General features: G+C 42.6%; 1 protein-coding gene across 8 annotated transcripts in view; it reads right to left on the bottom strand.

The window, feature by feature from the left end:
- Positions 1-12,698, bottom strand: part of LOC138751311 (F-actin-uncapping protein LRRC16A-like) — a 378,511-nt gene that overhangs the window by 245,089 nt on the left and 120,724 nt on the right. For all 8 annotated transcript variants that reach the window (XM_069913446.1, XM_069913453.1, XM_069913448.1 and 5 more), the window contains one exon: positions 1,095-1,216. In XM_069913446.1, coding sequence (XP_069769547.1) covers positions 1,095-1,216 — 122 coding nt within the window. The remainder of the gene's footprint in view (positions 1-1,094; positions 1,217-12,698) is intronic.

Below are 12,698 nucleotides of genomic sequence, written 5' to 3'. Positions count from 1 at the left end.
CGATAGCTTTAAAGTTGAAATTGACTATGTATCAAATTGAAATTTTTGCATTTGACTCTGGCCGTTTCCAAGTGTTTAGCTATTACATGGAAATCTGACTCGGTTTTAGGTATGAAAAGATGGCATAATGAAATGAAAGCTTCTATTCCTTTAGAAAAGATTACATATAATTTAAGAAATAAATATTTTTTGTTTACTAAAGTTTGGAGCCCCTATTTGAAAATTATTGGTGTTAAAATATGATCTCTCGGTCTGCTCTGATGGGTGCCACCGTTCTTGCAGCCAAAAAGTTTCAATTTGATTGTAGTAGATGACGATTTTCTTTTTCTTTCTTTGTAGGTGGGAAGGGAGGAAGGAGGGTATTAGTTGGGTGGTTTATATTTTTTATATAAATAACTAATCACACTACGTCTGTATCAATATGTTATGTTATGTGATTTTAAACTTTAAATAAAATATTTTTAAAAATGGAGTGATGGGGCAGGCTATAACATCGTCTGTTGAATGGTTTCTCCTATATGCGAATGCTGGGAACTCTAGAAGCGGATACAATTTTGAAATTGAAAGACATTTGTGGTGTAAGGATTCCTCGTGCATCCCAAAGACATGCTAGTTGCAAGGTTTATTTGCCCCTGCAATTTGCCCCAAGTATGTTGATGAGAATCGATTATATGAATGTGGGATGAATAGATTATAGGGAAAATAAGAATGCATTTGCACTATGAGGTGGCACAGGTTTGATGGTCTGAAATATCCTCCTCCTTTGTCACAAGAAAATAATGACATTTAAACAGCAATCGGATCGGGAAAAGGGAAGACATAGAGGACTAACTGGAAAGCTCTTCCTCAGTGCAGACAAAGACATGTTAAATCACTACCCCCTCTGCTGTATCATTTTCCTTTATTATTCTTTGTATTGATTATTTATTTAATCCTCCAGAAGCACCATGAACCTCCTCACTATGAGTCAAAATGAAATGGAAACAAATTATAATAACAATGTTTCAGGTAATTAAAATAAAAACTGGCACCTGATAATTAAACAAAGCTTTTCATCATTTGGTTTAAAACTTTACATTAACGTGAATACATACATTGGAGAGAGACCGGGGAGCATCTTTTTGAGGCAAGATCCCAGGTGCCCCACCACTTCGTTCACCTCCTCCGAAGTAGTTAACTTCAGGGGAAACGTGCATCGGTCAGTTTCTATTACCAGCTGAAAAATACAAGAGTAATTCACAAAGGTCACAACTCTTTAGTTCTCAGTCAAGTACAAGTCGGATAATTGTTAAAGACTAAAATCCCCTCAAGATAGACTTGATGTTTCAGACTTCCTGTTTCTATTCACCTTGAGCACCTACTGGGCCAGCCTCACCAAAATATCTGTATTTTCTAATCACTCAAATTGGTGCATGATGCCTTTGGAAGTACAGAAACATAAATCACTAAAACCAGTATGCATAAAACAGCAGTACAGGTACAGACCCTGCAGTACAGGAACAGACCCTGCAGTACAGGAACTGACCCTGCAGTACAGGTATAGACCCTGCAGTACAGGAACAGACCCTGCAGTACAGGTACAGACCCTGCAGTACAGGAACAGACCCTGCAGTACAGGAACAGACCCTGCAGTACAGGAACAGACCCTGCAGTACAGGAACAGACCCTGCAGTACAGGTACAGACCCTGCAGTACAGGAACAGACCCTGCAGTAAAGGAACAGACCCTGCAGTACAGGAACAGACCCTGCAGTACAGGAACAGACCCTGCAGTACAGGTACAGACCCTGCAGTACAGGAACAGACCCTGCAGTAAAGGAACAGACCCTGCAGTACAGGAACAGACCCTGCAGTACAGGAACAGACCCTGCAGTACAGGAACAGACCCTGCAGTACAGGAACAGACCCTGCAGTACAGGTACAGACCCTGCAGTACAGGTACAGACCCTGCAGTACAGGAACAGACCCTGCAGTACAGGTACAGACCCTGCAGTACAGGAACAGACCCTGCAGTACAGGAACAGACCCTGCAGTACAGGAACAGACCCTGCAGTACAGGTACAGACCCTGCAGTACAGGTACAGACCCTGCAGTACAGGTACAGACCCTGCAGTACAGGAACAGACCCTGCAGTACAGGTACAGACCCTTCAGCCCACAATGCCTGTTCCAACAATGATGCCAGGGGAAACTGCACTTTTGCCAACATATGGTCCACATCATTCATTCCCTGCCTATTTGGGTGTCTGTCTAAATGTCTCTTAAACATTGCTTTTGTATCTGCTTCCAAGACTTCCACAGGCCCCCACCACTCCCTGTGTAAATTAAAAATCTCCCTTTAAACTTTCTCTCCCTTACCTTAAAGCTATGCCTTCAACTAATCACAGAGTTTTGTTCCAGGGAAACAAGCACTTCAGCCCTACTTGTTCATGCTGGCCAAATTGCCACCCAAACTGGTCTCCGTTCCCTGCCTTTGTCTCCTCCTTCCATAAACCTTTCCCAACTGTGTCCCTGTCTTTTAAATGTTATAATTGTACCCGACTCTATCATTTCCTCTGGCCGCTCATTTCATACACCACACCCATCACTTTCTGACTGAAAAATGAGCCCATCAGGTCCCTTGTAATTTTTTCTCCTCTCACCTTAAATCTGAGCCTTCTAGCTTGAACTTCTCTACCTTGGCAGGGGGGGGGGGGGGGGGGGGTGGGGGGAAGGAGAGGGACTATTCACTTTATTTTTCCCCTCATGATTTTATAAACCTCTTCCCAAGGCCTCCTGCACTCCAAGTCCTAACCCATCCAGCCTCTCATTTTATTGAGGCCTTCCAGTCCCAGTCACATTGCTGTTAATCTCTTCTGCATTCTTTCTTACAGAATTATCTCTCCTATAACTGGGTGACCCTAACCATGAACAATACTCCAAGTGCAGTCCTACCATCATCTTGTACAGATGTAACATGACAGCCCAACTCTTGTTCTCGCGCCGACTAATGAAGCTCGCTAACGGGTTTTCTTCATCACACTCTACTTGTGTCCCCACGTGCATAAACTATGTACAGGCACTCCGCAGTCTGTCTGCTCTGCAAAATTTTCCAGTGGCCCAATATTAACTGTGTGCTGGCTTTTGATAGTTCTACCCAAGGAAAGAGACTATCTATCTATCTATGCCACCCTTAAATTTCATAAACTTTTATTTGGACATCCCTCAGTTTTTGGTGTTCCAGAGAAAATAATCAAAGTTTGCCCAACCTCTTCTTTGACCTAGCATTCTCTAACCAGACAACTTTGTGGTATAATGCCTCCATAGCTTCCACATCCTTCTTGCAATGCAGGTACCAGAACTGCACACAATACTCCAAATGTGGCCTGCTTAAAGTGTCATACAGCTTCAAAGTGACTTCCCACATTTTCTGCTCATTGCCCCAGCCAATGAAGCAAAGTATGTCATAAGCCTTCTCCACTGCCCAATCAACTTGTGTTGTTACTTCCATGGAATTACGGACATGTACCTTCAAAATCCCTTTCAATATCAAAGCTCTTAAGGGATTCACCATTGTACACTTTTTAAAATTTTACCTGCCCAAGTGCAATACCTCTCTGGATTAAACACCATCTGCCATATCTTTGCCAATATTTCTAACTGTTCTAGCTCCTGCTGAATCCTTTCTCACCATACACAACCAATTATCTTGTTGTCTGCAAACTTCTAATCAGACTACCAACATTTTAACCCAATTCATTTGTCTACCCCAGACAACAAACATTTCAACAAGGATCCTATGAGATATTAAAGGTCACAGACCTCCAGTCAGAGCAGCGTTCCTCCATGTACCTTGGCCAAGCTCATTTTGGATTCAATCCATCCATGCCTATGTGCCCCTATCTTTTGGATCAGTCTGCCATGGGGACCTTGTCAAAAGCTTTACCATGAAGACAACTTTTACTACCTTATGCTCATCAACCATCTTTGCAACAAACTCAATTTATTGATGTAACTAAATGCTGAAACACCATGATGACCTGATAGATGTGGCTATTTGGGGGAGGGGAAAAGCTCGGATGCTTGATCCATTATACATCATCACTGACTTAGTAAATATGCCACGTCGTTCATTTCTGTAAAAAGAACACTATCAGGTGACAGAAGAGTATGTTTGGTATAATACGCATCCTGAAATCCTTGAGACCCAATATGTACCCCACCTCAGGCAGAGGTTGAACATCATTCATGTCCATCAGTGTGGTTGAAAGTTATCAGAACCAGATACCCTGGGAAGTTGGAGAGAATTCTTGACAACAGCCATGGGGCATTTAATGAAGTGTATGTTGCATTCAAAAAGAATCAGTGAGGCAAAGACTCTGATAAAGTGCCATCAAAATGCCAATCAAATTAACCTTTGTAGTTCCCTGAACTTACACATGAAACAACGTAAAAATTAGGTAGGACCAGAGCACATTAAAGGAAGCTCTGAACAAATGTCAAAATGAAACCTAATTCATTTAAAGTACATGATCCAATCATTAATAAAAGCTTTTTACTCAAAAAGGAAATCTTATGAACTGGTATGGCCAGTTGTTAGTGGTGGAAGAGGAAGAAACCATAACTTTTTTCCTTGATCTTCTCATGTACTTCCACATTAATGCTCCCTCTCATCTGATTCACCACCCACTGTCCACTCACTTGCTTGCAGACTAGACTGTCAGAAATCAGCGAACCGGTGCAGACTCAAAAGGCCAACATGGCCTGTTTCCGCTCCATAAATGGTTATATGGTTATATGACAGGATATCACAGCAGCAACTTTGCAGAGAGCTGACTGAGGGCAAATGGTCAGGTAGCAGACATTAAAAAAAAGAGATTCAAAGACTCTCTTGGAACGTCTCTGTTTCAGCAGCGACATGCACCACTGGGGACCACCAATACTGGATTGCCTTGTTTGCATCACTCTCATAAAAAGCGGGGCTTGATCCTCAGAAGGAAAGGTGGATTTCAAAAATCAAGAATCACTGATGCCACAGCATCCATATACCTCTGACACCTGTGTGAAAGGAATCTTCAAACTCAGATAGGTCTAATCCGTACACTCCATCACTAAATTCTCAATACAATAGCCTTACTCAAGACCAAGGGGAACCAGTGATGAACCAAGAACAAATCATCTGTTTGTAGCATTCAATGGCATTACCGATTCAAAATGTTTGCTATCAGAATCCTGAGGATTGCCATTCTCCAGAAACTAGCTGCTTTAACACCACAAGAACAAGCACTTTGCAGTAAGGGCCAACTCAGAATTATGGCATTGTACTTTCCAGCATTAACTCTCAAGAACCTCAGTGCCCTCCAGGGCAAGGCATCTGAGGATCCCATACACCAGTCATCCTTCCATCACTGGAGCACTCATCTGGAGTAAGTAGCACCTACAAAATGCACTGAATCGCCAGAGTTTAACAGCACAGTACAGGCTATTCAGCCCACTATATGCATGCTGACCATCTACTCGGATCTTGTTTGCTCAGACTAGGTCTATACTTTTCTATGCCTTACATATTTTTGTGTCTAAATTCCTCTTAAATATAGTAATTACAACGGATTCCACCACTCCTTTGGCAATGTTCCAAGTACCAACTTGTATAAAACTAATTTACTCTTCAAATCCTCTAAGTTTCTTAACCCTCCCCTTTTGAACTCCACTTTCTTGTTTTCTGATAGCCCACCTTTCAACAATCACCTCTCATAACCTTCGATACTTAGCCTCATAGCCCAGTCAATCCAATCTCTCTCCATATATGAAAACTGCCAATCCAGACCACATCTGGTGAATGGCTTCTTCACTCTCCCTGGTACAATCAAATCCTTCCAATGATGCAGCAACCTGAATGAGACACAACTCTCCAAGCATAGCCTAACCAGAGTTTTGATGTCGCAAAATGAAATCTCAAGTCTTGTATTCTATCGTCTTCCTATGAAGGCAAGTATGCCCAATCCTTTTTCACCACCTATCCACCTAGTTTGTCATTTTTGGTGAATCATGGATTTCGACCACTGTTCGTCAATATCCTTCAAATGTCCTATGATTTACTTCACATGTCCTACACCTAGTTAACTTCCCAAAATGCAAAATCTCACCACTGTCAGAATTAAATTCCATCTGCCAACACTCTGCCTAACTTTCTAACTGATCGATAGCTACAATTTCTTCGGCAGCATCTTCCAACCCCAGGAAGTCCACTACTTGGGAATGATGAAGGTGCATGGTAATATTGTACTTCCAAAAGTCGATGCGGTGAAGAAGAAATTGTCATATTGTCAGATATATACATGCAAGCTGAAGAACATGGAACTTCCCATCCAACACCACCATTTAAGTTTCTTCATTACACTTCTTCCTTCCTTTTCAACAGTAATTAATTTTAATTTACTTTTTTTTAAATTTAGATGAAGAGCATGATAGGAAGCCCTTCTGGCCCATGAGCCCCACACCCAAATACACAATTAACCTACAAATCCTGTACGCTTTTAGAGGGTGCGAGGAAACTGGAGCACCCGAGGAAACCCATGCAGACATGGGAAGAACGTACAAACTCTTTTCAGACAGTGCCAGATTTGAATCTGGGTCACTGGCAGTGTAATATCGTTACGCCAACCATGCCATCCACAAATAGACATAGAAATAGACAGCACAGAACAGACCCTTTGGCTCAACTCATTCATGCTGACCAAAACTGGCATGTTGGGCTAGTCCCATTTGCCTGCACTTGACCCATATTTTTCTGAACCCCTATATTTTGAACGTTGTAATTGTTACCATTCTTCTCTCATAGTTCAATATATAACAGACTTCCCTGAGCGAAACACTTGCCCCTTAACTCCCTCTTAAATTTCTCCTGTCTCAACCTAAACCCATGCCCTCTATTTCTAGAGGCATCTACCCTGGAGAAAAGACTGTGAGCATGACTTTATCCATGATGACTTGCTATGATTTCCACCAGCATGATCTTTCTCTCCTCCTACCACTGTCCCTCAATGGCCTAAGTGTGTACTGTCTACATAAGATGCCACAGATATTGTCACCGATGGTTCAGACATCTCCCAAAAATCAATGACCTCCACCTGCCATTGAGAAGGAATAGGGCAGTAGATGCATGCATTCCTTGGAGCCATACACCATCAGAATACACTGGTGGTCTTTCATTATTACTGGATCTTAACCCTAGAACTCCCTTTCAAACAACAACTATGGGAACACCTTCGCCCAAAGAACAGAAGCAGTTTCTTTAGGACATTCTCCACCACCTTCACAAGGACAATTAGGGATTGGCAATGATGCCCAACTTGCTGGTGTACTGGGATTCCTTTGAGCAATTGTCATTGGGAACATTCAGTCTCTTACCCTCCACTTCACTCTGCCTTCCATCTCCCTCACTCCACACCCCCCCCCCTCACAACCTGAACAAAGGATCAAAACCTGCAGTGTCAACAATTCCTGAATGAATGAATAAAAAGTTGCTCAGAGTTGTTTACAATTTTTACAGAAGCAGTAGCTAGGGGATTCTAATCAGTAGCTTTGGACAAAACATTTTCTTCATAAAAAAAATCCTTACGGTTGCTGATGGTTTGGACTGGACTCTGTGTGGCTGCAAGGCCTGTGGGAGCACTGGAGGCGAATTCACGGACATGGTGACTCTGGGGAGACTCTCATTTGCTTCTCTTTCTCCGACTGTAAAAGGAGCTTCAGGCAATTTCTGCTGATGGTGAATCTGTCCGCCTTAAGGCAGCCGAAAGCCAATTCTATGTAATATTGCACTGTTTTTATTACATGACAATAAAAGAATCTTGATTGTTGTTCACTTTCCTACTCAACCATTAGACATGCAAAGCCTTTACCAAAGTTTGTCAAGGCAAGCCTCTACTCTCATTACTTTTTAAAGTGGCAAATAACTAACCTAGTCAATGATAAACTGAAATAGTCCTCAAAGTTTTAAGTTGTGACAATCACTGCAAGCCACTGCACTAATGGGTTCACTGAAGACAGGTAGTGTGGCAACTCAAGGGCATTGAAACAAAATAACTTAAATTATAACATTTCAAAGCACAGACAAGTTTCCTGCAAGATCAGATCTGCAGTACATCTTGAGGGCATGTATTTTAACAAAGGAACAATGTATTGACATCAACACTGCATCAGCATTGATTTCACCTAAAAGCAAGCTGTTCTTCGGCTTGGCTTCGCGGACGAAGATATATGGAGGGGGTAAATGTCCACGTCAGCTGCAGGCTCGTTTGTGGCTGACAAGTCCGATGCGGGACAGGCAGACACGGTTGCAGCGGTTGCAGGGGAAAATTGGTTGGTTGGGGTTGGGTGTTGGGTTTTTCCTCCTTTGCCTTTTGTCAGTGAGGTGGGCTCTGCGGTCTTCTTCAAAGGAGGTTGCTGCCCGCCGAACTGTGAGGCGCCAAGATGCACAGTTTGAGACGATATCAGCCCACTGGCGGTGGTCAATGTGCCAGGCACCAAGAGATTTCTTTAGGCAGTCCTTGTACCTTTTCTTTGGTGCACCTCTGTCACGGTGGCCAGTGGAGAGCTCGACATATGACACGATCTTGGGAAGGCGATGGTCCTCCATTCTGGAGACGTGACCCATCCAGCGTAGCTGGGTCTTCAGCAGCGTGGACTCCATATGAAATGCCAATGTTCATCTGTGCTATTTATTTCTGGACATTTTCAAGTTCTCTTGTAAATGAGAGCAACTTCATTTAAAATGTTATTTGAAAAAAACTTTGTAGACCAGATAGGATGATTTTACAATTTTTTCACAGCACCACAAAGAAGACGTCGAGTGGGTGGGATGATGTCAGTAGAAGGACAAGAGTTACAAATCATATACTAGAGAAAGTTTCCACTACTTCAATTTCAATTATATTGTCACAGTTCATCCCCAGCATCACCGTAAAAGAAGACTCTGATTTATGGGCTGTTCCCAGGCATGCACAAAGAAACAGACACCCAGAGCTGCTGGATGACCATCAACTTGGTAAAAGATGTCCTCTGGTCTGTCCAAAGCCTGTTGGTTTTCCAGCACACTGAGATGACAGTGCAGGAATGCTGCCAATGGGCACATCCTAGGCTCCTAAGGGACAAGTCAATCTGAAGGAGGTGTGGGAAAGGACCACAGTCCAGAGTCCTTCCGATACTGAGTATTGAGGGGCTGAGACCGAGGGGAAGCCCTTCAAACAACAAAGGGGGAATAACTAGAAGTCTGGCAACTGTGCTGTGTAGCACACTAGAGGATTCATGTACAATGCTAGCGTGGAATGTATGCATGAATATGGCAATAAGGATGTGGAAAGACTGGACTGTTTTCCTTTATATATAGTTTTATTGTAAATAATGTTTACTTTGGGAGATAAATGATATTTTATTTTTGAAAAACAAAATACAAAGGCCTAGTTAGGAGAATAGATAGGGAGGCAAAAGGAACATGGGAAACAGCAGACCGGAGAAATGGGAAGTTGACCAAACACAGACATTCTGAATTCAACTTTTTCATTTTTCTGATATGTTAAAAATGCAAAGGATAAGAGAATCTTGCTAAAATAGAGGTTCTCCGAAGGGAGAGAAAACAACAACATCTGGAGGAACTCAGTAAGCCAGGCAACATCCATGGGCAGAAATGGTTAGACGATGCTTTGGATCAGGACCCTCTATTAAGGCTGAGCTTTATAAAGTGTCAAGCAAAGTCATTATATGAAGAAAAGTCATTGAAGGTTTTGGAAAAGTGCTGGGAAAAGTAGAAGGGGTAATAGAGAACTAGATACTCTGTTGCCAATGTGATGGAGGGTTGATGTGGAAAGATGAAGCTTCTATCATGTACACGGATTTTTGATGAGGCAACATGCAGATAATTGGAGATGATTATGTAGTATGGATTGACAAACACGAGAAATATAAGGAGAGGAGGTGGGTGAAGGTACATCCGCAGAATGGTTTACGCAGATAGTCACACTGTGTTTTAAATTTCAGCTTATACTGTATGTCATGTGACACCTAGTACAGCAAGAAGGGTTCTTCTGTGAGCAGTTTAACAGGTTGGTTCTAACATTCATGCAGCTCTGTAAATTATGCTCGTCTACTTCATAAAAGTCTAGAGTTACAATGGAAAAGAATGATCAAGCAAGGAAAGCATGATGGAACTGTTGTGATGTCCATTCGGGAGCCTGAAGAATGCAGGGAAGAAACTCTCTTCAAGCATGTTGCTGCACACTTTCATACTCCTTCCAGTGGGAGAAGGGAGAACAGAGAGTGTCTGGGATGTGATGGGCCCTTCAGTACATTGATTGGTTTTCCTAGGCAGCAGGAGATGTAGATGGGATTCCATGGAAGGAAGGGAAACTTGTATTATTTTCTGAGGTGCATTCACTACCTTCTGTAACTTCTTTTCCTCTTGAGCAGAGAAGCTTGCACACCATTCTGTGATACATCCAGCAAGTCTGTTTTTGATGGGGCACCTGTGGAAGTTGACGACAGACGGGGAGGAGCATACTGAACTTCTTTGGTCTTCTGACAAAGTAGAGGTGTAGGTGCACTTCACTGACCATCATGTCGATGAGCTTGTCCTGGATGAGCTCATTGGAGATATTTATTCCTATGAACTTGAAACTCTATCCTCTTTCCACTCAGTGCCATTGTTGTGGACAGGAGAGTGGTCTCTGCCACCTCTTCTGAAGTCAACAATCATCTCCTTTGTCTTACTAATACAGAGAGGTGTTGTGACCTTGGCACCATGCCACTAAACTGTCAATCTCCTCCTAGATTTCTGACCGGTTGTTATTTGACCCCTGGCTGATGACTATGATATCTTTGGCAAATATGTAGATTGAATTGGAAAGGTATTTAACTGTATATTCACAGGTGTAGAGTGAATATAGCAGTGAACTCCTTGGGGAGCACTGATGTTGAGTGTGATTGCAGAGATGTTATTTCCTGTCTTCACTGATTGCAGTCTGTTGAGACAGGAAGCCACAGATCCAGATGCAGAGGAGGTGCTGAGGCCTAGATCATGAAATCTGGGAACGAGTTTGCTAGGACAATGAAATTGAACTTAATAAGGTGGGTTTTAAATTATTTATGAAATTCAGCACTGCATTTAGAGTTACAGCCCTTGGATTAGGAGATGAAGACCAGATCTGAGACAAAACTCAGTTTTCGATTCAGTGAACACCTTCGCTCTGTCCACACAATAACAGGGACTCCTCAGTGGCCAATCATTTTAATTCCACACCCCATTCCAACCTTGTCCTTGTGCATTGCCACTCTGTGGCTACCTGCAAATTGGAGGAGCACCACATAATATTCCATCTGGGCACTCCCCAACTAGATGGCATTAATATTGACCTCCAATTTTCATTAAGCCTCTCTCTTTTCCTCCAGTCCCCCACCCCTTCCCTCTCCATTCAGAGAGCTAACCCTATAACCACCCCCCCCATATCTCAATTTTTTTTCTTCTCTGCTATCCATATCCATCTATGTCCACTGGCCAATTGGCCTGTGCATCTCCACTTGCCCCTTCTTCCCTCCTGTCCTCTCCCCACTTTTTTGTATTTGGGCACCTCCCTGCTTTCTGCTCATATCTTGATAAAGGGCAGAATCCTGAAACATTTGCTTCCTGCAGACACTGCATGACCTGCTGAGTTTTGCCAACACTATTGTGTATTGCACATAAAGTTCACTTTACTGGGCAGCACCAATCCCTGACCTCCTAGATTCTTCTGACTGAACTATCAACAGCAGACACCTCAAAGTCCTGGGTAGATAACATCATCATCTTCACCAGGTTTAAAATTCACTGCAAGGACATGTAAACCAACATCAGAATATCTTGCCAGACCAATACACCCAATATTAAGATTCTTGATGAAGAGTTCAGATCTGAAATGTTGGTTATCTGTACTTCTGATGGATGCAGCGTGACCTGCTAACTTTCTGCTGCACATTTCTGTTTTGCACTTGATCCCCAGGATCTACAGACTTTCCTGTTTAACTCCACCGAGTATTGAGGCTGTAGTCACACTCACTCTGCTGTTCTGGGAGGATGAACTGTTCACAAATCCAGCAAGTGGCACACGATTCTGGGTTTGATCGCAAGATGTGACCACCAGGTTTAAGGAGGAAGTCATTCAAGGGTATGGTCAAAACTTGCTCTCAGAAATGTAATATTCTGCCTTCTGGGACTCTCTTTTCCAGGGCCATTCAAGGCAGACAAGGGACATCCAGGATGTTATCGAAAACCTTAGGCCCATCATTTCCTGATGGTGCTGATAAATGAATCAATCATTAACACACCATGAGTGAAATATAGGCGAAAGTGGATGAAAGAAACTCTTCAAAATAAATAGTGGGGACGCATCTGCATCAGTCCAACTACAACTATACCATCCTCCCTGGCAACTACCCAACTTGAAGCAGCGAGCTACCTGGTGTATTTAACCCAGGGATAAGCATCAAGTGGTGACAAAACGAACCATACTTTCCTTCACAGCAATGCCTCAGCTCATGTGCGGTCAGAATATGTTTTTTATTTATTAAGTTATTTTTACATCTCATTCAGAGCATTTGTAATAACTGAAATATTTCTGAAGTGCAGTCATTGTAATATATGAAGCACATCTGGGTGCATTGCAAATAAAATTGTAATTGTCCCTGTCAA

This window comes from Narcine bancroftii, chromosome 1 (genome assembly GCF_036971445.1).
Source record: "Narcine bancroftii isolate sNarBan1 chromosome 1, sNarBan1.hap1, whole genome shotgun sequence".
NCBI lineage: Eukaryota > Metazoa > Chordata > Chondrichthyes > Torpediniformes > Narcinidae > Narcine > Narcine bancroftii.
Note: the sequence above shows the minus strand (reverse complement) of the source record. Positions and strands in the feature narration are given on the sequence as shown.